This window comes from Calliphora vicina, chromosome 5, assembly GCF_958450345.1.
Source record: "Calliphora vicina chromosome 5, idCalVici1.1, whole genome shotgun sequence".
Lineage (NCBI taxonomy): Eukaryota > Metazoa > Arthropoda > Insecta > Diptera > Calliphoridae > Calliphora > Calliphora vicina.
This window is the reverse complement of record NC_088784.1, coordinates 79,413,710-79,441,283: the sequence shown is the minus strand read 5'-3', so window position 1 is coordinate 79,441,283 and position 27,574 is coordinate 79,413,710. Positions and strand designations below refer to the sequence as shown.

The 27,574-nt window shown below is 30.3% G+C and overlaps 1 protein-coding gene across 1 annotated transcript; it reads left to right on the top strand.

The window, feature by feature from the left end:
* The first annotated feature begins 500 nt into the window (after window positions 1–500).
* On the top strand, window positions 501–24,279 carry LOC135961410 (uncharacterized). The gene is made up of 18 exons (XM_065512909.1): window positions 501–607; window positions 733–880; window positions 2,727–3,675; window positions 7,275–7,327; window positions 7,398–7,600; window positions 7,666–7,816; window positions 7,893–8,033; window positions 11,020–11,158; window positions 15,345–15,715; window positions 15,827–15,864; window positions 15,916–15,925; window positions 19,494–20,205; window positions 20,274–20,359; window positions 20,422–20,562; window positions 22,721–23,009; window positions 23,073–23,665; window positions 23,738–23,862; window positions 23,926–24,279. Exons 2-18 carry the CDS (start codon window positions 796–798, stop codon window positions 24,220–24,222), a joined length of 4,383 nt encoding a protein of 1,460 aa, XP_065368981.1. The 5' UTR covers window positions 501–607; window positions 733–795; the 3' UTR covers window positions 24,223–24,279.
* The last annotated feature ends 3,295 nt before the right edge of the window (window positions 24,280–27,574 follow it).

Below are 27,574 nucleotides of genomic sequence, written 5' to 3'. Positions count from 1 at the left end.
TTCACTTCGCGGCTGCTTGGAAACCTAACCCATAGAGAAAACACATAGAGCGGAAACTCTCCTGTCAAAGACCTAACTCAGTTGTCAAAAACCTAAGTGGTGAGAATGTATTAGTAAAAAAAACTATGTGAAAACAAAAACAACACTCGTATGTGTAACTTTTTTGAGTAATTTTTTTGTTTGAGTTTTTTTCGAGTTTCTGCTCTATGTTCTCTATGACCTAACCTATTAAATATATTCGCCTGGCTTATCTTCACCTACTCCTTAATAAAAATTTTGAGTAGGCCTAACTGAGCAGAAAGATTCCGGTATTCGGAGTTGGTTCTGTTGAAAGTCCTGTGAACAATTTTCTTCAGTCTTCGCTGACAAACAAAAAACTACTACTACCATCAGCAAAATCGACTAAGAGCTCCGGCAACTCTACACAAAGAAAAACAAAAACAATTTACGCAATTTAAGAGAATACCAGCTGATAAGAGAGACAATAACATTAAACAACGTAAAATTATTGCCGGATAACTACAACTTCACATTCGTACTTTGTATTTCAAAAGACACATTACGTTTGAACATTACAGAATTTATGTAAAAAGTAATATAAACAATAGTGAGTATTATTAAATGTATTAATTATTATTAATGTATAAACAAACATACAGTGTGTATGGCTGTTAACAAAAAAAGTGTGTGAATACTTCCTTATTATACGTTTTGTTCTATATTTATTTGTAGTTTTGTTTTACACAAAATTTTGTACACCAGACGTGTGTTGCATGCATTGCAATAGCAAGCAACATGACAACACAAAATGGAATTGCTACGGAATTAAAGAATTTATTATCAAAGTGGAAATTGGAATGTATTTTATCGCATTTACTAGGTAAGTTTATATAAATTTTGTGTATTTTATTTTGTATATTCGCATTTTGTTGTTAGTGTCATGTATACATACTTACATATAATTTACACTATTATTTAGTAAATATACACATTTTACACTCATATACAAACACACATATTTGCCTGTTTGATAAGTTGCCACATTGTTGCTGTAGTTATTAACCCTAAACAGTGCCTACATTTATGGTTAGTAAATTGCAATAAATTGAAATTATTAAAAAATATTATTTTTTCCTTGAGGATTTTGAAAATAAATATATTTTTGTTAAATTTTAATACTTAAAAACGATCGAATTTACTATATTTTAGTACAAAACCTAATCAATTTGTATTTATCATAGAAATATACGTACTTGTATTGTTGTGGAGCCAAAACAGTTTTTCCTCTGTTAATGAATACTAGCATATCCCGGTGCACTTCGCTACCCCTATCCTAGTAAAATTTAAAAAATATAAATGGATTTCTGATACAACCTAACTATATACAATGCACTATGTGTCCAATAGCCAAAATTGCGGCAAAAGTATTTCCAAGGGATCTAGCATCATAAAACTTTGTGGAGAGATCTCTGTTACTAAAATAAGCATTTTAAAAAAATTGCCAATAACTCTTTTCTCATAACCCCTCCCCCAGCAACTCACCAAACATTTTCAAAAAAAATTTCAATCCATATTCTCATTGCACTTTCCACAAATACCATTTTAAAAAAGTTGCCATTAACTCCCCCCCTCACTTTTCTCATAACCCCTCCTCCAACTCGCCAACAATTTTCAAAAAAAAATTCAATTCAATTGAGGTGTCACACTACTAATGCAATCCCGACAATTTTCAGACAATCTCTGCTATGTGGACAAAGTTTGAAGAATCTTGTAATTCTTACTTCGTATGGGAGGTGACTCACCTCCTTTTCCAACCCTCCCATTTCGGTTCCCCTGACATTCCAAATTAATATTTACTTTGTATGGGAGGTGCTCCGCCCCTAATCTAATTTCCCCTATATTCAGCTATCTCCGCACAGTAATAAGAAATTAATTCGTAAAAAGTTTAAACACTTTTATAATTGTAATAGTTCTCCAGACGCCCACTATTTCAATCCCGGAAATTTTCAGTAATACTATTGATAAAAGAGCCATTTAGACAAAGTTTGAAACATTTTTGAATTATAGTTCACAAAATATTTAAAAATAACTATTTACTTTGTATGGGAGGTGACTCGCCACCTGTTCCGATCCGTCCCATTTTTGGTTAGACTTCATGCAGTGATAAGAAATTGATTCGTATAAAGTTTAAACACCGTCACAATTATAGTTCTGCAGATATTATAAAATAACAATTTACTTACAAAAAACACCTTCAAAATATGTATTTGTTTCAATTATTAAAATCTTCTTCTTCATTGTTTTCTATAACAACTCTCACTTAAACAGAGCAAAATCAATATTCTTTAACTGTTTCTCTTCTTTATTTACAACAACAAATTGGACAAACATAATTGCTTTGTTTACTTTTTAGCTTGAAGATTACATGTACACGTTTTTTGCATATGTGTTAGTAACAACTTTACATGCTTATAGCTCCTAAAATACTGAACCGATTTCAATAAAATATATATTCTGCACTTCTGTGAATAAATCCCTTTAAAATGGTATATTTCTTGTCCAAATTGAATGTATAATGTGAGCGTAAAAGGGGTCTAAAGAAATCGACTTGCCTATTAATATTATGATAACGAAAAACAGATATTTGCTTTAAAATCACATGCTAAAAATCACTGTTACTTTTTGTTTCATATTAATTAACATATTCCATTTTTCTATAATTTTAGCGGAAAAAATTGATACAGAGATTTTTCAAATGATGAAACTGCCGCATATAAGACTGTTACTTCATAATTTTCCCCTGGGTATACAAATACGTTTCGAATATAATTTAGAACAATGGCGCAAAGATATCGGAAACCCCTTTCAAACAGCAACAATCGAAGATAGATTATCATGTGTAACATCTACAGTACATAACTTTAAAACCGATTTGGTTAAGAATGTCCAACAAGATAAAGAAATACAAACTGATTTAATCATTTACAATGTGAATTCTACTGCGCAAACAAATAACGAACATAATCGTGATGTTGAGAATGCTGCGTGTAGTGGTGCTGCTGCAGAAGATCCACTCAGCAAAACAGAATTTGATTTACCATCGGAACATATAACTCCTGGCATGTCAAATACATTTAAAAAACCTCTACAAACACCCCCAGTGGATTTGCGAACTATTTTGTCGCATTCACCACGTGGCATTAGTCTTATTAAAAACTATCGATTTCGCAAACGTTTCTCAAATGCCGAACGCAACCTATTAATTTCAGACATTGTCAATTACTATTTGGAAAATAATATTGAGTTCAATGTTCAGATCAGTTATGCCTTGGAACGAGCCATTTTGAAAATGTTTCACACTGAAAAGTTGAGCTATTATAGGACCACTAAACGTGGCGGACTCTATATGAGATATTTAAGTGCTAAGGCTGCTATGAAACAAGAAGTCATTAATTATAATGAGAGTGTTAGTAACATGGACTATAGCGCTTTAGATAAAGAAGATAGTGAATTGTCTGATCAGTATTCTGTTGATAGTCAGATAATGGAAGAGGTATTCCATACTGAAACGCCTGTAATATCTGATGTATCACATTTTGAGAACGAAGATAATGAGACTATTGTGAGCGATAATAATATATCGATGGAGGCCGACTATATTAAACTTGAACCAGAGTATGTATATTCATTTATTTATATTTGCCTGTTTATTTTTATAAATTTTTAATCCCCATGACCCCCATATTCATAATAAATTTGTATATTTATAAAAGGTTTATAAAACAATGTTTTCATATAAAAAAAAGTTTTATAAATCTTAGATAAATTTAAAATTTGATTATGAATAAGTATTTAAGGCTTTAGTCCAACATACTACGTATTATTACAATAGTTTTGATCTTATTTTATTATATGTAAGTGTAACCCCCATTTTCTCAATCTCTGGTTATCGTTTTTCGTAACGATATATTTCCAATTAAGGCGTAGGTTGTGTATTATTTTCAGATTTTTATGAAACCAAACTTGGCATCCATAGGGCATAAAGGGCTAAAGGTCACGACCGCATTTTATCGCTTTTTTTCAATATCGCACACGCAGTTCAAAATTTTAATTTTTCAGAAATCGAAAATAAACATATATTAATTGGAACATAATGAAAGACATTAGTTTTTTTTTTTAGCCACATTTAACAACAACAGAATACACTGATATCTTTTGTATAGATAAACAAGTGTATTGTGCATAGTTTAAGCGTAAAATTCATTTTTCGGGTTCATATAACCATACAAATTAATTTTGAGTAGTGCTACTTTTGAACTGGGTGTGCGATATATATTTAATGTGTTGTTTAAATAATTCCTTTGTATCTAAAATAATTCATAGATACTTGATATTATCCTTTAGTGTGATTCAAACTCACCTAGAATATTGTTACTTTTTTACCTTTTAAAAACGGTGGTTTATTTCCTGTAATAAAACGGATACTTTTGATAGCAAATAAATGCAATAACAACTCTTTATGATAAGCTTCACGAGTTTTTCTAAATTCATCCATGACCAAATGTAGATCTATGTCTCTGTGGATGTTCTCATTTCTTATGTACCATGGAGCTCCCGTCGTAGTTCTAAGAATTTTGGATTGCTACCTATACTGGTATTGGATTCCGTATGTTCAAATTGTTTTTAAGACTGTCTTATACAGAATAACTTTGCAGTTATGGCATTATTTCGATTGATGGTGTATTAGCCAGTGTAAATTAGACTACTTCCTCTCCTAAGTGAGAACGTTATGTGATTACTTTTGATTTCATTTACTTGTATTCGCCTTGTAATAAACAAGAATTGATAAGTTTACTTAAAATTTAAAAAAAGTCATCGGGCATATTTATAAGGATAATGATAATTATCACATATAACCCTGGGGCTTTATTATTTTTCAATAAAAATATACACGATTTAACTTCAGATAAATTAGTGAGTTCCATGTTTGATCTGTCAAGAATTTTGTCGTTAAGATCATGAATGAATATTGAGTAATGGTGTGTGCATCACATGTAGGGTTTTTATCCCAGGAATTCCCGGTACAAATTTTCCGGGAATTTTTAAATTTTTCATTTCCCGATTCCCGGGATTTTTAGTCGGGAATCCCGGGAATTAAAAACTGACGAAAATACATAGAAAATAAGTTAGAACTCTATTTTTTACACCAAAAAACAGTTAAAAGTTTTTTCAGTTTTTTGATTATATCATGGCAATAATAGACCGCTTATTATTATTATCATTTATTTGGGGTTCTTCGTATAAAAATTTAAAAAGAGAATTCATTATTTATAGAATTTATTTCTTATTGAATCATTCTAATTTCATCAAATTTTTTCTTCAAATCCATAAGAAAATAGCTTCAAAAATTTATTAAATGAAAGGCTTAAGACAATTTTTTCAATTAATTTTGTAAATGATTCAATTTAACAAAAATTTAATCATTCAAAGTTTGAATAAATTCTGTTATTAATTAACTTTAAAAATAATTCAGTTTAAACAAAGGCTTTGGAATGAATCTAAAAAATTCAATATTAGAAATAGATTTATGGAATGAAAGGCTGATATTCTTTAATTACGGATTAAGATATTAGTGAATTAAACTCAAATTTTATTAATTAATTCGAAGCTCTTATATTTAATAATTAAAACACTAAGATTTTATATGAAATTTGGCTATAATATTCCTAATTTACAGTATCATTATATATTTCGGGAATTGGCGGGTACCCGGGAATGTAGAAAAAAAATTCCCGATTCCCGGGAATCAAAAAAGGTCAAATCATTCACGAAATTAAATTATTGAAATTTTAAAAGAAAAAGGGTTTTGTAATTTTTCTGGTTGGGTTTTACGACTATACTTTCTTACTTGTTTTAATTGTCAAAACGACACGTGCTCTGTGAAATAAATTTGTGTTTTGTGTGAAATTATTATTAAAAGGTGATTAAAATTATTTTATATAAATAAATTTAAAAATTTAATAAAAATAGAAGTTTGCAATGTGTGCAGGAAAGTAGTGCATCACTTGGAAGATTTTGCTGTTCCGAAATTGACGTTGCGGAATAAACTGAATAAGTGTTACATCGAAACAGCTCCTTCTAGAAAATGTTTGGAGAAGCTGTTATTGATATTAAAGGAAAATGGGGAACCTACCCCTCTCTAATGAAACTTTGTTGGGCAAAAGAATGCAGGTTGTAGTTAAAAACGTCTGCCCTGGAAGCTATTGAACACATTTTGAAAACTACGATGAGGTCGTATTGGATGTAAACATTGACGGAATTCGACTATTCAACAATTGTGACAAATTCTTTGCAGAATCGTAAACGTACAGGATAAAATAAAACTTTGCTGTGGGAATATACTTGGGGAACACTAAACCGTGCACTCAAGTTGCGAAAGAAGTGAATAGTAGCGATACTGGCTCTTTGATTTTCGACGAGGATTTTAATTAGAGGAAGTATCCCGACCAGCATTTCCAAATGTTCAAAAACGAGAAGGATTTGGTATGGCATCACAAACTGCACCTTATCGACCTGGGAGTCACGAAAACAATGCTCAATCGAATAATTCATTATAAGTTAGAAGAAAAGACAAAAAAAAAAATATTTCAAACATATCTTCTGATCTGGTGAAATTAAAAAGATACATTCCAAAGGAGTTTCCATCATCACTTGAAAGTGACTGAATTTCACCAGTTCCTTGCTGTGGATCAAAATATAAATCAAGCTAATGATTTTCTTAAATATTTTCTCGAGAATCTTGTGCAGAAACATATGACCCCTTATTTTTCTGCATACGACTTTGAAAAAAAAACTGCAGTTTTTGAAAAGACATGTTCGAAAAGGAAAGCGTATGACGAAACTTAAAATATAGATATTTTGTAATTGATTGCTTTATATCTTGGAAATAACCCAATAATATTTGTTCCGTGAAATCAATTATTGCAATAAAAATTTAAAATTAAAACAAAAGAAGATGAAATTTAAATTGTTTGGTTTTAGAAAGTTTTTACCAAGAACCCATAAATTCTTATGAGCTAGGTATTTTTAAAACTAATCTGGCATTAGACAAAAAAGAGAAATTTTCAATAAGAGACGTTCCATTCACTCTGATTTCATAATAATAACCATTTAACACTCCTGTCTTCCACAAAAATTTCAAGCGAACATTGCAAATTCTTCAATACAATAATCCCTAATACTAATAATTCTCATTTTACAAACCTGCCTTCCAGAATAATGTGGAGCGAACAAGTCAATCCTCCCCAAAAAACTATGTCCCAAATGGGTAAATACTAAATATTGCATTTATTTAATATTACAAATTACACCATTTTTTAAATGTGTTTGTTTTTCAGCTATTCCAAAGTGTGCTTGCTGTCAGGAAGTTTCAAAAAGACTTGACACAGTTCTGGAGATTTTGGATGAGCACAAAGTTTTGCTGGATCGCGTTGTTTCCCAAAACGTAAACGTAGAAAACATTATATCTATTTTTCCTATAAACACCGAAGAAAAACTTAAAGAATTTGACGGTCTTTTAGCATTGCAATCAGAGCCATATGTAAGTATTTTCGTTTTCAGCCAACAGAATTTCTAATTACATAATTAATTTAACTTTTTTTGCAGATTCAACAAATAAAAAATCTTATGCGTGGCAACGTCGAACGTAATTTGAATCAAATATTTGGTAAAACTATTATAATGGACTTTAATGTTGACGGAACTTTTGGGAAAAAAGGACTACGGGACTATAGCAATGTACTTACAGCTATTATAGGTACAACATTTTTTCAAAAAGAATCCTTTTCGAAAAAACCATTAATGTTATGAACTTTTTTTTTTCCAATAATTAGATGTTATATCAACATTCAGTGATTCTCCTGATAAAACATTAAGAGCTGCTTTTCAGAGACAAAAAAAGAAATATTTTAAGGAAAACAGCCGCAGCAATTCTAAAGTCAAGGTGACAAATGACGAAAATGTTCAAGAATCATAGGTTTTCACGCACTAAAAATAGTGAAAGGTTTAGCCAGCCTTCAAGAGAATGAGCTTTAAAACATATATAATTAATTTTCAAATAATATTTAAACTTTTCTATATTAGAAAGGTTTAGCCAGCCTTGAATGAAATGAGCCCTTAAATACAAATAAACAAACTGTTAAATACAATTTATAGTGTACTTTATATTATATAAAATTTGTTGTTAATTAAAAACAAGTAAGAAAGTATGGTCGGTCAAGCCGGACCATATAATAAGAAAATGTTTTTCCAAAAACATTTTTCTTTTAAAATATCAATAATTTATATTCGTGACTGATTTTCGGGAGTTATGATCAGTTTTGGACCGATCACCATGAAATTAGGTCGTGTGATTTATGTCTATATGAAAGTTATTTATGTTGAATTTTATGTGTATACCAAAAAGTTTAAGAGATTTATGCACGTTAAAGTGATTTTCGGAAGCGGGTCTATATGGGAGCTATGACTAATTATGGACCGATCGTAACAAAATTTGGTGACATGAATTTCGTATATATAAAACTTTTTTGGAACGAAATTTGTGTAGATACTTATATAAATTAAACATTTATGACCGATAAAGTCCAATTTCGGGAGGACATTTGTATGGGGACTAGATGAAATAACGACCCGATTTCAAGGCTTGGTCCTTTGGGCCGAAAAAGTTATATGTACCAAATTTTATTGAAATATCTTCAAAATCGTGACCTGTACTTTGCGCACAAGGTTTACAAGGACAGACGGACGGACATCGTTTAATCGACTCAGTGTGTTTTTATACCCTTTACCTTTGTGAGAAGGATATATAAGTTTGTCATTCCGTTTGTAATTTCCACAATATAATTTTCCGACCCTATAAAGTATATATTCTGGATCCTTATAGATAGCGGAGTCGATTAAGGCATGTCCGTCTGTTGAAATCAATTTTTTGAAGACCCAAGATATCTTCGGGATCCAAATCTTCAATAATTCTGTCAGACATGCTTTCAAGAATTTTCCTACTTAAAATCAGCAAAATTGGCCCACAAAAAATATTTTTTAACCCGAATTGTTTTTTCACCAAAAAAATTTAAAAAACTAAAAATTTTTTTTAAAATTTAAATTTAAAAAAAAATTAAAAACAAAAATTTTAACATAACAATTCGAAAAAAATGCTTTTTCCAAAAAATTTAAAAAACAACTTTGAAAAAAAAATTGTATTTAAAATTTGTATTTTGAAGTATAATCTTACTTGTTAAATGTACATACATATGTATTGTATATCACACTAAGAGCTAGTTTCTTACTTGTCAGTTAAACTCAGCTTAACACGCTGTTATATTAATCCTGAAACATATTTTGCCGGAATTTAACCAATGATTGTGTTTCTCACTAGTGGATTAATTTTGTTAGCATTGCCATACTTTTCAGTCAAATCACATGTTTATTCTTCAAATTTTTTCATATAAATATGGCAATACTATACATTTTATAAGAAAAAGCAACCGCGTTACATAACTTTTTTTGTAAATTTTAACTTTCTAAAAGAAAAAGCGACATAAAAGTATATAAAATGTATATTAAAAATTATATTGATGTTAATAAAGCAAATAAAAACAAAGAGCTGCTGTGCTGAATTGTTTATTTTATTTTCCATCTGTTTGTGCTTTGGCATTTTATACTTAGGTTTAACTCACCAATGATGCTCAGTTAAACCTAGATTATATAGCATATAAAGAATAAGTGAGAAACACAATTTTTAGTTTAATTTAGGTTTAAGCGAAGAATGTAGATTATCTCTATCCCAGAAACTAGCTCTAAGTCAGAATCATAATTTTTCAAAACGGCTGGTCCGATCGGGATAAAATTTGATGTGAGCGTAGCCAAGCAGTATTTGAGTTTGTTAAAATTGGGTTTTTATTTATTATTTTTGGGTTTTTTGCTTCAATTTTTAGGAATTTCGGGATTCCCTTTGACAAGTTTTTTTACACTTTGTTATTTAGAATGATAAATTTAAAAAATGTTGAAAATCTCATGGAGTTTTGTTAATATATAAAAATTTTATTATATATTAATTGAGATTGTAAAACATGTATCAAAATTTTAATAGGATTGCAAATATTAGGTGCAATTTAATCTACATTTATTCGGAACTAGTTTTTTTGGTTAAGATAAGTTAATTTTTGGTCTTACAAAAAAAATTTCAAGTCAATATCTCAATTAGATTCAAAAATATGCCACTTTAAAACTCCGCCCTTCAAAAATTATTTGAAAAAAAAAACTCGAACTTCGGCCAATTTTAAAGTTCGGCCGAACTCGTACTTAGTTCGGGTTTCAAAGTTCGGCGAACCCGAACTTTTTGTTATTAAATATTAAATCAGAAATACATTTTTGGAATTTATTGATAAAAACAAAAAATAACGAATTCATAACATTTAAGAAAAATATATGTAGTAGTATTAAAAAATAAAGAAAAAATTTGTACTTTTTAGTTATTTAGAAAAGAAATTCACAAATTCATTTTTTTTGAGAAAAATATAAAGATCGGGTTTTATAGTTCACTTAGGAAGAACTCTAAAACCCAGATTAAGTATATGTAGTTTGTACTCTAGTACTCAAAATGCATTGTTTTTATCTTATAATGGCAAAATAGTAACTTTTCTGCATTAATGCCTTTAAGGTTACTTCGTCTATCAGAATAAAGTTTCTTTCTGCATGAAGCAGAATCATGCTTTTCCCATAAAGATGAACCTCTTTTCTGCTTTATTTGGCGCCTTTTTGATTCCGCCTCTGATACTTTTTCCATCACGGTAGATATTTCAAAATGAATTGAATTATCATTTAAAAAATTTATTATATCCTGTGTGGATTTTTCCAGCTGTTGTGTAGAAAGGTATTTAGACTTAAAACGTGGATCGAGTAATGTTACAACACTCAAAAACTCTAAACATTTAAATCTCCTCTTTAATGTATCTTTTAAAGATTTTCTTAATTCAATTTCCGTCTCATTTTCATCAAGCTTCGATAATAGCATTTGGTATATGGGAATTACTAAGGAAATCGGTGACGAATTATATCAACATCCTGCACAAGTTGATGCAATGCAAGGAGCATTTTTCGTGTATTTTTTTTTAATTTTTGGTATGCTTGCTCTGACCTTTTAAAATGTCCAACTATTGATCTGCATTTAGTTTTTATTTCTTGATAAGGCGTTAAGCTTTCTTGTACAATAAGACGAATTGTATGTGTCATACAACCAAACGATGGACAGTCTCCAATTTTCATGGCATATTTCAATTACAGCTTCCAATATTTCCTGTGAAAAGAACAATTATTATAAAAAGTTTTGAAAAAAAGGTCAGGTATGATTTCAATTTCACTTCAATCGGAATGAAATTCTTTGACAAGAGGATAACTAACCTGTATGATCCTCTTCTAAAACTGATGCACCTAAAATTTATTTTAATCTTTTTGTGCCAAAAATAAAATGAGCAGTAAAGCTAAGTAAAGAGCATATTTTTGATTGGTTTTGCCAAATGTCTGTTGTAAAAGTAACCCATTCCGCCTTTTGCATTTCATCGTGCACCTTCTGTTTAATTTTTTGTAAGTTTCAGGCATTAAATAATTCCGAAAAAAATGTTCAGACTTCTTTTTATATTTACAAATTGCTTCTGGATTTCCAAAATTTAATCGTTTAATCCATTATAGATTTGTCTATATTTTTTGACACCATGGAATCATCAAGTGTTTTAATGTTGGTTAATTCGCCACCGCTTTTAGTATTATTAAATATTTACTAGCCATGTAATAGAAATGTTTTTTAATAAATTCACAATTTTCATAAACTTTTTTATACACCTATTGCCGCTTTCAAGAAAATGTTAAATACGTATTTTTTTGACATAGTTGTATTTTTTCGTATTTGTACTCACATTAATCATAGTTCTATTTGTTGGCGATTTAAAATAAATTAAATAAAAAGTTCGGTGTTCGGCAAAATTTTGACCGAAAGGCGAACTTTGGACATTCGGCCAAAGTTCGACTTTTTACCGTACACCGAACCCGTACCCGAACGTTCGGTCGGACTCTATCAATTGGAATTTTAAGGTGCAACATTCATCATGTTTATAAACATTTCCATCAGAAGACACTTCTACTTATCAACAATGTTGATAACATCATGTTACTAGCATTGTTTGTAAGTATGGCAACGCTAAATGTTTATGCTGCTAACATTAATGTTGAAAGCTCCAGACTTCGATTATTCTAGTTTTGTCCTTTGAGAACAATGATGATGCTACTCGAAAGCAAATGGCACTTTGTATAAACAGTAGAGTGACAGCCGATTTTTTTTTCTTAGATTTCAAAGAGTGCCGGGTGGAATATTGTGACACTAGGCCTAAATGTTAAGTGCTGAAAATTTGAGTCAAATCTGGCAACGATTTCTGGACGCGCATCGAGGTCAAAGTTCAGATATATGCAAAATTTTACTGTTCATATGGAATAAATAGGTGAAACTAGCTAACTTTCTGCATTGTTTTCTAGAAATATGTAGATTTATTTATACTAATGAATATTACATTAAAAAAAAGTTTTGGAAATTAACCCTGTATCTCCTTTGGTTCAAAATGACCCAAAAACTGTATTATCGCCAAAATTAGAGAAAAATGCAAATTTTTCAGTTTTTGAAAAAATTTTGCTACTAAATAAATACTTTTGCAATTGAATGCAAAAGAATCGAAATATGTACGTAATTATCGTTGTAATGAGATATAAATGACAAAATTTGATTCAAAAATTTTAAAGTTATTACAAATTCGCCAGACCATTAACGTGTTTCAGGCCACTTGAACAAAAAATTTAGAAACAAAATTAAGATATTTCGAGAAAAATTAAAAGAAAAGCTGATTTTTACTTAAAATATGTCCATATTTACTTGTATATGAGTTTTTGTCTTCGTAGGATACCGTTAACCTATTCGCAGGTATGGCCAAAAAAAATATTTTTTTTTAACGGCTGTTTCAAAACTCAATTTTCAAATTTTTAAAAATTTTGTTAAACAAATTTCAGATTTTTTCGATCATCACATTGGAGTTTATTGATATCAAAATAGGGAATAAAAATATGAAAAAATTATGTCAATACGTCTTACAGTTTTTCCGTACCTGCGATTTAAATTTTGCGTTTTTCAAGAAAAACTAATTTTTTGTCCATATTTAGGCGAATGAGTCCAATTTCCTTACTGTTATAAATTTTAAGTAAAGCTTATACATAGTATTATAATCCTGGTAATTTTAAATATGGTCTGAAAGTTTTACTAACCTTTAACTTATGACGTGAAAATTTTTGACATAGTTACAGATGTGGTGTAAATTTTACACCTTATAATTTTTGCAAAAAATTTTACTTTAAAAAACATTTTTCGTTAATATTTGCTTTTTAACAATAAGATACAATAATTTTAATTTAAAAAAATTAAAAAAAGAAAGCAAAATGTTATTTGACACAAAAATGCAGGCACTTTATTTCGCAAGCCTTTTTGATAAAACTTTAAAAAAATGAAGAGAGGGTGTAAAATTTACCACCACCTCATAAGTTAAAGGTTAAAATCGAAAAACGTTAACCCTTAAATCGTGAAGGTCAAAGGTAAAATTTTTCAATATTTGGAATTTCTAATGAAAAGATAGCGAAATGTTATATATTTTTGGGCCGATTTTAATTTAACTTAAGGAAAATATAACATAAAGTCCAGAATTTAAAATAACAGCACAACAATGGAAATTAACCCTTAGCAGCACTTGGGGTCCAAATTACCCTCAACTTTTAAAATCACGAAAAACACAACCATTTTGACCCCAAGTCCTCTTAAAGGTTAAAATTCATTTTTGCACTGTTGTTGTAAATGCTAGACCCCAATATATATTTTCCTCAAGTTTCATGAAAATCGGCCCAAAAATATATAACATTTCGCTATCTTTTCATTAGAAATTCCAAATATTGAAAAATTTGACTTTGACCTACACGATTCAAAGGTTATCGTTTTCCGATTTTAGTAAAACTTTCAGAACATATTTAAAATTACAAGGACTATAATATTATGAATAGGTTTTACTTAAAATTCATAACAGTAAGGAAATTGGACTCATTCGCCTAAATATGGACAAAAAATTAGTTTTTCTTGAAAAACGCAAAATTTAAATCGCAGGTACGGAAAAACTGTAAGAGGTATTGACATAATTTTTTCATATTTTTATTCCCTATTTTGATATCAATAAACTCCAATGTGATGATCGAAAAAATCTGAAATTTGTTTAACAAAATTTTTAAAAATTTGAAAATTGAGTTTTGAAACAGCCGTTAAAAAAAAATATTTTTTTTGGACATACCTGCGAATAGGTTAACGGTATCCTACGAAGACAAAACTCATATACAAGTAAATATGGACATATTTTAAGTAAAAATGAGCTTTTATTTTAATTTTTCTCGAAATATCTTAATTTTGTTTCTAAATTTTTTGTTCAAGTGGCCTGAAACACGTTAATGGTCTGGCGAATTTGTAATAACTTTAAAATTTTTGAATCAAATTTTGTCATTTATATCTCATTACAACGATAATTACGTACATATTTCGATTCTTTTGCATTCAATTGCAAAAGTATTTATTTAGTAGCAAAATTTTTTCAAATACTGAAAAATTTGCATTTTTCTTTAATTTTGGCGATAATACAGTTTTTGGGTCATTTTGAACCAAAGGAGATACAGGGTTAATTTCCAAATTTTTTTTTAATGTAATATTCATTAGTATAAATAAATCTACATATTTCTAGAAAACAATGCAGAAAGTTAGCGAGTTTCACCTATTTATTCCATATTAACAGTAAAATTTTGCATATATCTGAACTTTGACCTCGATGCGCGTCCAGAAATCGTTGCCCGATTTGGCTCAAATTTTCAGCACTTAACATTTAGGCCTAGTGTCACAATATTCCACCCGGCACTCTTCAAAATTTTAACAAACATTTTTTTCCATACAACTGATTGTCACTCTAATAAACAGTGGCAGTAGTTGCAGTTGTTGTGTAAATTTCAATAAATAAAGAGATGTCACAATTTTAAACTACTAAACAGCTTTTATTTGCAATCAAAAGTATGCGGTATATTTAAAAGAAATAAACCACCATTTTTAAAAGGTAAAAACGTAACAATGTATAAATTTTTTTCCTATCTTTACAAATTTATTTCAGTTGTTACAACTTAATAATTCAGTCTGCTGCATTTTGTAATCATTTCAATTTCTCTACTTTCAGAAATGTCAGTGAAACCTCATCGCTTGATTCGATGGCGGTAGTGAGAAAAATATTTTCGAAAAAACAACATGAATCGAAAGATTTCGAAAGACCATTTAAAAACTTTAGTATACCCTGGCATAAAGTACCCTACGAAGTTACCAATTTACTGGAGAATAAACAGCAATTGGGAAAAGGTTTAAATGTTATAGCTAATTTAATTATAGATGAGCTGCGTAGCATTTCAAAACAAATACCAATACGAGTTTTACGAGGGATAACCCAACAGGCAGTCATGAAATATCCACATTCATTTTTGAATAAAGATGCTGGTGGGAACAATATGTCAACGACGTCGGTACCATTGTTGTCGAGATTACGTAATAGACATTGTAATTTAAATCGTGAGAAAAATTGTCCTAGATTTTAATAAGATTATTATTAAACATTGTTGTTCAACATTAAATTTATATACATACATATATTTTTCTATTATTTTGAAGATCATATTAATTATATAAAATTCAAGCATTTGCAAAAGGTAAGTAATAATTCAATTTATGCATACTAATTCATTAAACTAATAATTCAGGATTATACAAGTAAGAGTGTTATATTCGGCTGTGCTGAATCATGCATACCCAACATCAATATGTGATAATAAAATATTTTTCTGATTTAGGGGTTATATCGTGGTTATGGTTAAATTCATATAAAACTCGTTGGTGTTCAATTTCTTCACGATATTAATTAGTATAAGACAATTATGAATGTTCTAGTCATTTTCTGAGGGGGACCTTGTATGGGGACTAGGGACAAATGTTGCCCGATTTTCACCATACTTTACAGTATAATTTCAGAGTACTTAGTACTAATTTGTGCACAATTTTATCAGGATTTCTGCATAATGAATATATTTATGACAGTTCACTCAGTATTCCGGGGGACATTTGTATGGGGGCTATGTGAAATTATTGCCCATTTTCAATACAAACAAACCTTACCAACAATGATTATTTGTGAAAAATTTCATCTAGCTAGCTCCTTTCAATAGTCAGACGGACGGACACATCTATATCGTCTTAAAATTTTATAAGGACCAAGAATATGTATTTGTGGGTCTGCGATGAATATTTCGATGTGTTACAAACGGTATAACAAAATCAATATTCCCCGCATCTTTTTTGATGGTGGGAATTCATTTCTAATGGAATTCATTCCACCTTTTATTGAGTCAATATCAATGATTTGAAAAAGTTAATTCTTAATAATCAAATTCAATTTTACTCGAGAAAGTTGTCCTTCCTTCCATACAGATAAAAATATCAAAATTCCAGAACAGAGCCTCGTGTGATATATCGGTATTCATCTTGATCGCCGTTTAACATGTATCCACCGTATTCGGCTGTGCCGAATCTTATATACTCTTCACCAAATTATACTTCAAAATAAAAATTTTAAATATTTTTAGGTAAACAAAAATTATTTTTTTTGCAGTTTTTTAATTTTTTGGAAAAAATTTTTTTTTTTTAAATTTTTTGAATTTTAAAAATTCTTGTTTTAAACTTTTGGTGAAAAAAAAATCGAGTTAAAAAATATTTTTGCCGATTTTGACCAATTGTAGGTCCAACTTAATATGGTCTTATATACGTCGTTGCAAAGGTCTTTGAAATATCTATCATTAGATATTAATATTCAGCCCAATTGTGGGAAAAATGGGAGAAGGGAAAAATCTACCGCGGATTTTTTATTCATAATTGGGCTGATTGTCAATATTAATGACTTAGTAATCCAGAATCGGTTTTTTCCTTATATCTCAGCCATTTGTAGACCGATTTTAAATAGCAACCAAGCCGGAAGAATTCCGGAGATATTGATGTATAGATGTATATGTATGTAAGTTATTTGGGGCTTCGGAAAGTTGATTTCAACAGACAGATGGACATGGCTTAATCGATATCTATAAGATTCCAGAATATATATACTTTATAGGGTCGGAAAATGATATTGTGGAAATTACAAACGGAATGACAAACTTATAAACACCCTTCTCACGAAGGTGAAAAGGGTATAAAAATTAAAGTCAGTTCAATTGTACTGGACAATATGGCTATTCGTCATTCAGCGAATGACCATGGTACATTCGCAATAGTAATATCCATAGGGATCTCAATGTACCCATAATAAGCGAGGAGATCAAACTCTTCAGTTTAAACTATCCCCTTGCCAGGGAGTTGTTGCCATTTGAGGGTTATAGACGACTGAAGCGATTCGGAACAATGGATCTGGCCAGATAATCATTTAAACGAGCACTTATGTTATCGGCTGTGCCGAATCTTATATACCCTTCACCAAATTATACTTCAAAATAAAAATTTCAAATATTTTGAGGAAAATAAAATTTATTTTTTTTCCCATAGTTTTTTTCATTTTTGGAAAAAAAAAATGTTCGAATTGTTTTTTTTTTTAATTTAATTTTTTTTAATATTTAGCGAAAAAAAACTTTTGGTGAAAAAAAAATTCAGGTTAAAAAATATTTTTCCCGATTTTGACAAATTGTAGGTCCAACTTACTATGGCTTATATACGTCGTTGCAAAGGTCTTTGAAATATCTATCATTAGATATCCGGAATAATTCCGGAGATATTGATGTATGAATCGTGTATGTAAGTTATTTGGGGACTTCGGAAAGTTGATTTCAACAGACAGACATGGCTTAATCGACTCAGCTATCTATAAGGATCCAGAATATATGTATATACTTTATAGGGTCGAAAAATTATATTGTTGAAATTACAAACGTAATGACAAGCTTATGTACTATACCCTTCTCACGAAGGTGAGAATTATACATAGAGACGAGACACTCTGATTGGTCAAACAAAGATACAAAAAATCAGATGTCTGATACAACAACAAAATACATTGACTAGCATGTATTTTGTTGTTGCAAGAGTTAGGTTTTTGACAATTACGTCTCGTCTCTATGTTACCCTATGGTGAAGAGTATAACAAATTAATTTGATTTCTCAAATTTTGCTAGCTTCGAATTAGTTAATGTAATCTGAGCTTGAATTCATTAACGAGATGACATTTAATTTGGTTAAGAGATGACATTTAATTTGATTTCGAAAATGGCATTAAGAATTAATTCATTTGAACCTTTTTGTTCACAGTTTTTCAAAACATCTGCAAAATGTTTTCTCCTCCATTTTTACCTAAACACACACTGTTCATTAACAGTTAAAGAGAAACTAACCTTCAGTTCAACAATTCAATTTAAGAGCAACAAAAACTAATACACAAAAACAACATTATATAGTTCTCTCAAACATATTTATATATTCAGTGCAAAAGAAATTTGTACACAGATGTTTGTCAGATACATATTTTTCTTTCGTGTGGTTGTTTCGAAAAAACTGATTAGTTCTATGAGGGTTTTAGTGAAATTTAATTGTTTGTAACAAATAAATGCTAAATATTATTAGCCGGAAGAAGTTTTATTATTTTTTGTTGTTAAAATGAATGAAAACAAAATTTGTGTTTTAAAACAATTGTTGGCCTCATGGAAATTGGAAAATATTTTGCCGCATTTAATTGGTAAGTATTTTTTCTTTAGTCTGATGTAGTTGTTGTAAGTTTGTGTATTTGCCGCTTATTTATTCATTCGAATATTTACTTGCCTCAGTTTGTTTGTGTGGCCTCAAAAAAAAACGTATTTATTTACCACAAACATCCCAGCAGATTTTGGTGACTGTCACGATTTAGTGATTTTAGCTATCACTTAGGGTGACAACTAGTACATAAGTAGTTACGTGACTAGTTATTTTAAAATGTGCATGTGATAGGCAGGGGGTCACTGACCCTTTTTGATTGCAGACAGTCAGATAGCTGGTCTAAAGTAAATGACTACACTCTAGATTACTTCGTGAAGCTTAAGTGATAATTGACTTCACTCTAGATTACCTGGGATGTATAAAGTAACCAATTGACGTATCTCTGCAAATTACCCAAGATATATCAATTGATCATGCAATAGTGACATTTAATGTTTATAAGGGACGCATTGTTATGTACAGGTTATGCCATGTACGCCCTATCCACGGCGGCCACATGCCCCAAAACATATTTAATCATAAATGACGTGGAACTCACTTTAATTTATTTTAGAGGAAGAAATTGATGTGGACATACTGGCTATAATGAAGATGCCGCACATCAAATCACTGCTTTGTGACTTTTCCTTGGGTATACAAATACGTTTTGAACACAAGTTCCAACAGTGGCGACAGCGAATTGGAAAACCCCTGAAATACGACGAATATGATGAAACAAATGAATTCATCATAAAAGAGCCATCCGAAGAAGCAATAAATAAATTTCAAAATGACAGCAGAACAGCTTCAATAAATTTACGACAAATACTTATGCAAAGCAAACCCGAAGGTCCTGCATTTTTCGAAATATATCGTGACAATCAGCCATTCTCAAATCCCGAAAGAAGTTGTTTAATTGATCTAATTGTCAATTATTATTTGAAAAATGATTTAGCCATCGATTTACACGTGAGTTATGATTTGGAAAATGCCATATTGTCGCTGTTTCCAAGCGAAAGATTGGATCTGTATAGAATAAGGAAGGAGGGTAAAATTTATACAAAATATTTAGCGGCAAAGGCTGTATATAATAACAGAGATGTGAAAGACTTGGACAGTGACGTTAAAAGAGATGCAAATTTGAGATCTAGAAATGTTAAGCAAAATAAAATGTCACGTGAAACTTCGAGTGTAAATAGAGCCAATGAGAATTCCATGATAGCACCAGACAATATAGATGAAAATAAAAATATGAACTCCTCTGGGTCCACTAGAATACCAGCAGAGTAAGTAGTTGTTTTGCATAATTGTCTAACTAATTAAATTTCAGATTTTGATTCTCCCTCCTTTTTAGAATTTTACTACAAACTGTTTATAATGACTGTAAAAAGTTTGTTAAAATCTTTGAGCCATTCTTATTTCAAGAGTTTTTCTCAGCAGGTAATACATTTTTAATTTTATATAATTAAGAAAACATGATTTTTATAATATTTTTCTTTTAGCCTGCTCCTCTTTTAATATAGCCAACAGCCACAATTTCTATGTAGCGATTAATGAGTGTGAAATTTCAGCGGATAATTTCAAAGATGCCATTCTACAGTATTATAAACTGCCTACATTCAATATTGAATTAAAGGAAAGAGGTAATTATAATATAATCCTAATGCATTCTTCCCAATAATAATTTTAGCTTGTCATTTCGTTTGTAATTTCTACATTTTTCATTGGCGACCCCACATCGTCGATATAGCCATGTCCTTCTGTATATTGAAATCAACTTTCCATAGCCTTACAAACATGATTGATACATCAATATATCGGGAATTCGCACGGCTCGGTTTCTATTTAAAATCAATAAAATCGGCCCGCAAATGGCTGAGATATAAAAAAACCGGGACAACCTCGATTTTTGGCCTATTTATACCCTACACCACCATAGTGGGGAGGGAATTATGCGTTTGTGCAGATGTGTGTAACGCCCTAACACCCACCTTAAAGTATACCGATCGACTTAGAATCACTTAACCGATGTCCGTCCGTCTGGCTGGCTGGCTGTCCTGTAAACCTTGTGCGCAGAGTACAGTTCGCAATTTTGAAGATATTTCGATAAAATTTGGTACATATAATTTTTTCGGCCCAAGGACGAAGCCTATTGAAACTGGCTGAAATCGGTCCATTATTTCACCTAGCCCCCATACAAATGTCCTCCCGAATTTGGACTATCGGTCATAAATGTTTAATTTATACATGTATCTACACAAAATTCGCTCCACATATGTAAGTTTTATATATACAAAATTCATGTCAGCAAATTTTGTTACGATCGGTCCATAATTAGTCATAGCTCCCATATAGACCCGCTTCCGAAAATCACTTTAACGTGCATAAATCGCTTAAAAATGTTGGTATACTCACAAAATTCAACATAGTAAACTTTTATATAGACATAAATCACACGACCTAATTTCATGGTGATCGGTCCACAATTGGTCATAGCCCCCATATAAGGCCCACTTCCGAAAATCACTCAAAAATATAAATTATTGAAATTTTAAAAGAAAAATGTTTTTGCTCTTTTACTTAGTGTAGGGTATTATATGGTCGGGCTTGACCGACCATACTTTCTTACTTGTTTTTATCTATATCCGGATTACTAAGTCATTAATATAGACAATATGGATATCTAATGATAGATTTAATATAATAATTTGGACCCACAATGGGTCAAAATCGGGAAAAATATTTTTTAACCCGAATTTTTTTTAAAAAAAAACATTTTTTTGTCATAAATTTTCTTCACTAATAAATTTAAAAATTTTTTTTAAAAAAATTAAAAAAAGTTTTCATAGATATTTTACAGTTAAATTAAGTTTTGATTTATTATCTTGATTAATTATCTTCAAGACTTGTTTCGCCATTAAAATTCCATAATTTATGCTTTTATACCCTTCACCTTCGTATAGGGTATATATAAGTTTGTAATTTCCACGATATAATTTTCCGACACTATAAAGTATATATATATTCTGGAACCTTATAGATAGCGGAGTCGATTAAGCCATGTTCGTCTGTCTGTTGAAATCAACTTTCCGAAGCGCCCAAATAACTTACATACACGATTCATACATCAATATCTCCGGAATTCTTCCGGCTCGGTTGCTATTTAAAATCGAGAAAATCGGTTCACAAATGGCTGAAATAAATGAAAAAAACCAGGACAACCTCGATTTTTTACCTATATCTGGATTACTAAGTCATTAATATAGACAATAGGATATCTAATGATAGATATTTCAAAGACCTTTGCAACGACGTATATATGACCATAGTAAGTTGGACCTACAATGGGTCAAAATCGGAAAAAATATTTTTTAACCCGATTTTTTTTTTCACTAAAAGTTTTTTTCGCTAATTATTAAAAACAAAAAAAAAAATTTAAATTTTTAAAAAAAATAATTTTAAATTTTAAAAAGTAAATAATTCGAAAATTTTTTTGTCCAAAGTTTTAAAAAAACAACTTTGAAAAAAAAAAAATTTGTTTACCTAAAAATATTTAAAATTTTTATTTTGAAGTATAATTTGGTGAAGGGTATATAAGATTCGGCACAGCCGAATATAGCTCTCTTACTTGTTTTTTCTTTATGAAAGTTCGGATTATACCGATATTTGTCTTATCCGAAACCGAATATTGGGACAGACTCTACAAATCTCCTATATGGAGCTTAAAATATACGATATATTAACTGTAACTTTATTTTAATTTAAAAATCCTTATATAAATCATGTTTAATTTAATTTCAGCTGCAGAAACCAAATTAGAACACCTTGAAAACTCCTGCTCGCCAGCCGATTTCTATACACAATCAAATATTTACAGTTCAGCGAAGAACTTTAACACTAACGAGCACAATAATACGGCCGTACAGATAATCGTCAATCATTTGCCAGATGCGAATGATATTCGTAATATACCATCCCTATTGCCCATAGTGAAAATGTCAGATGATGGTAGGCCTTTGGAAAATAAACATCGTACCACAATTGCTAAAGCCGTAATAGATGAATGTTTAAATTTTCAACCGGAAAGAGTGTAAACAAATTCCCCCAAATATTATTATTTTCATATTTAACATATGTATTTAATCCCTTACAGACTCAAACGTCAGGATTTCTTTACTCTCACCGATAATCTGGTACAAGCCTTTCCCAATGAAATAGCTTCGGCCTATTTTATACCCTCACAGCCCAATCATGCGGCCCGTGGTAAACTCTGGAATGCCTACAATAACAAACGTAGTTTTCTGGGTAGCTCGGGTATCGTGCAACGACGACAGCACAGCAATGTCAAACGTAAACTACAATCGGATGAGGATGAGGGCAGTGAAAAAACAAATGACAAAATTTATGTCACTGAAAAATTGGTGGAAAGTAAAGACTTTTGCCTAAACTCAATACTGGACTGGGACACTTTACAGCAGAAATGGTCGCAGTGTCATCAAGAGAGAAGAAATGAATTGTTAAAAGATAAAATGCCACCACAATACTATATGCAAAAGTATTCGATATTGAAATCCAATCGGGGTGTTGATTTAATGGAAATTGATGTTAACATTTTGCATCCCACGGTAGTTAATATCAGCAATTGGTTATCGCTCCATGAGAAAGTCATAGAGATGGGTCGTAAACTGCAGAAAGTAGAGCATATACCCAGAATTTTGGAAAACATCGACAGCTCAAACGATGAAAGTAGGTTTAACTTGTTTAAATATTATTTTTTAAACATATAATTAATTAGTTTTCAATTTTTATAATTTCTAGAATATCGCGCCAGTTTAGCTTTGGTAATTCTCCCCTATATTTTCCCCTATAATGCCAGACGTAATGAATTCAATGAAAAGGCTTCCAAATATGATACACAAAAAAGATTTATCAAAGAATATGCTGTAAGTATTTTTTTTTTTCAAAATTTATTTAATAGTACGATAATTATATTTTCCTTTATATAGAGCCTGGATGATTTAAACGCTGACATAGAATGTGCCGAATTACAAATACGTTTTGTCCATTGCAGCCAGCAGATAAATTATGCCGAGTTTAAAATCTGTGGTCATGTGTTTAAGTGTGTAGATTTATTAGAGGCCTTAAGTTCGATTTTCCATTATAGCGTGGCTTTGGATATGGAATATCCTAAGATTTGTCAACACATTTGGCAATTTATACAGTTGGCCATATTTCAAATTGAAATACAGGGTTGCAAACAGCCCAATGTGGAGAGTACTATCAATGATTTATATATGATTTAAACGATAATTAATGTGTTATTTTGATTATAAGAAATATAAGAAATTGATTGAATTAAATCTGTAATTTCTAAACGGATGATAATCCAATTTTAAGTGCTTCCACCTTTAAATTTAAATAAAACAAGGTGTGTGTAAGATATCATCTACATTTTTTATTCGTTTGAAAAGCCTATCGATAAATTGTCCCAGAGAAGATCTACAAAAAACATACATAAACGTAGGTTATCGCTTTTAGGTCAAGAGTTATTTAGGTTTATTTATTATACCCTACACCACCATAGTGGGGAGGGTATTATGCGTTTGTGCAGATGTTTGTAACGCCCAAAAATATTAGTCTAACACCCACCTTAAAGTATACCGATCGACTTAGAATCACTTTCTGAGTCGATTAAACTTTGTGCGCAGAGTAAAGGTCGCAATTTTGAAGATATGTCGATGAAATTTGATACATATTATTTTTTCGGCTCAAGGACCAAGCCTATTGAAACTGGCTGAAATCGGTCCATTATTTCACCTAGCCCCCATACAAATGTCCTCCCGAAATTGGACTTTATCGGTCATAAATGTTTAATTTATATATGTATCTCCACAAATTCCGCTCCAAATAAGTTTTATATACACAAAATTCATGTCACCAAATGTTAAAAATGTTTGTAAACACACAAAATTCAACATGGTTAACTTTAATATACACATAAACACACGTATACACATAAATCACACGACCTAATTTCATGGTGATCGGTCCATAATTGGTCATAGCCCCCATATAAGGCCCACTTCCGAAAATCACTCAAAAATATAAATTATTTAAATTTTAAAAGAAAATTTGTTTTTGCTCTTTTACTTAGTGTAGGGTATTATCGGGCTTGACCGACCATACTTTCTTACTTGTTTTTTTTTTAATTTTGCTAGATCTTTTTTTAGTTTTTTAGATACATAAGTGTATTGGGCCACCGTAGGTTCGAAAAAACAACTTGCTAACAGTTATCTCGTCCCAACAAAAAGTTACACTCATCCAAAGTTGGAACATGTAAAAATGGCCGTATTTTTTACGTTTTTTCCAAAACACACATTTTACATGAAATATATAAAAAAAACGTTAACATTTTTCAAAAGGGATCAAGGTTTGTGGAGATCCTGATGAATAAACATAAGCTTTTTATATGGGTATTGGGTAAAACCTTAGGACTGACTTGAAGATTAACAGTTTAGTGAAGTTAAATAATTTTATGAATTTTTCGGATGTATAGGGATTTTTCATGAACAAAAATATAAAATTTGAATTAATGTAAATTTTTAACGGTTAAAGATATCATAACAAAATTTGGAAATAATGTAGATCCAAATGTTATTAAATCAGTGGCTTTAAATTTTTGACAGTTTTTATTTTCAAATACCAAAATTCCAAAAAGGCGGAAAATGTGTTTCAAAAACTGCCTATTGTGACGTTATTTACCGTGCGATAGTAAAATAACTTTGTACGAATATAAACAACATATAGGGTTATACAAACATGGAGCTTTTTCGAGGATCGGTGTTTTTTCTTTTTTGAATTGTTTACTCAAACCTATTTTTTTTTTAATTTTAATTTTGGATAGATCTGGGTGCGACTAGGTCCGCTTAACTTAGCCAAATTTTACTTTACACGCTTTCGCATTAGGTTCTCTTTTTGGATCATATACAAATTGTATATAGTCCCGAAGAAAATTTTGTTCTACACAAGAAAAAATATAAGGACTTTTTTGGGAAAAAACGTAAAAATACGGCCACTTTAACATGTTCCAACTTTGGATGCGTGTAACTCTTTGTAGAGGCGAGATAAAATTTTCTTCGGGTCTATATACAATGCAAAAGCGTGTAAAGAAAAATTTGGCTCACTTAAGCGGACGTATGTATCACCCCCAAGACTTATCCAACTTGGCCAATTTTTTAAAAAAATTTCGGTTTGTGTAAAAAAATTCTAAAAAGGCAAAAATTGGAAAAAGGAAATGATTTTTTCGATATGGTGTAGTTGAACTTTAGTTTCCTGTACCGCAATTCTGTAACTTTTTAACGACAAAATTTAGTCGTTAAGTATTCAAAATTCGTTAGTTAACAATATTTATCGTTAAAAGATATTCCGAATTAAATTTTACCGATTATTTTCGTTAAAAATAGTCGGTTAGGAAATTCATCGGAATTTGTCTATTGTCCTTAAACAACACATACATATCTAAATTCTGAATCAATGATCACTTGTGGTGGCATAGACATATGCATTACACTGGTTTACTTTTTATTTTAAAAAAAAATCTTGTTCTTCTGTTTTCAGTAGATTTCGCTAACATATTTAAGGGAGTTGGTTTTTGATTTTTATATATAAATGCGATTATTTATTCACACGACTAAGAATTTATCTGCAAACACGAAAAAATAGAGAACATTTTATTAAATAATTAATTTTAAAAATATTGACATTTATATTTTTAACTATATTCGTCGTTAAAATGTATTACCGAGAGAAATCGTTAACCTCAAATAGTGAATTTTAAATTCGTTAAAACAACCGATATTTTTCGTTACTTAACGACATCGGTAGGAAAGTATAAAAAGTTACAGAATTGCGGTACTGATGTCATAAGCTATCGAAAAATCAATGGCACAATATCGTTTGCTAAATCGACCCACCCTAACATACATATCATAAAAAGAAGTAAAATTTTGTCTAACTTACAAAAAACATATGAAAGAAATATATGAATTAAGGAAGGCAAATATTTGACGAAAAAGACGTAACCACTAAATAAAATATATTTGAACTCTTTTATTTATTTCAAAAACTCCTTTTACTTACGCCTATTCAAAACAAAAAAATCTTTTATTTTATTTGATGCTGTTTGATCTTACAAAAAACTTGTAAGAGTAAACACGTCAAACAAATTTGTGCTAATAAAAGTGGTTACGCTTTTTTGAGTAAATATTTGCCATGTGTGACCCTACCTTTAGACGTCCCATAATCAAATTCCCAATGATATTTATAATAGACCTTGAAAATAAAGATTGCTAATGACGCCCTTGGCTGGGTAGAAAATGTCAATTGTCTAAAATTAATTTTCAGTTGTATGCTTTGAATTATTACCGAGTAATTATAATAAATGAACTTCAGCCAAATTAAAAATTTACTTTAAAATAATTACCAAAAATTGTTAAGTTAATTTTATAAATCAATCATTTCATTTAGAAATAATAAAATTCTAAAACTACTACTTATAGCCACACTGTTCATTATTTAACCGATAAAATAATCCACAGAACACAGCAACGCAATTTAAGATAAACCGAAGAGCTAGTAAGAGAGACAGAGATAAAG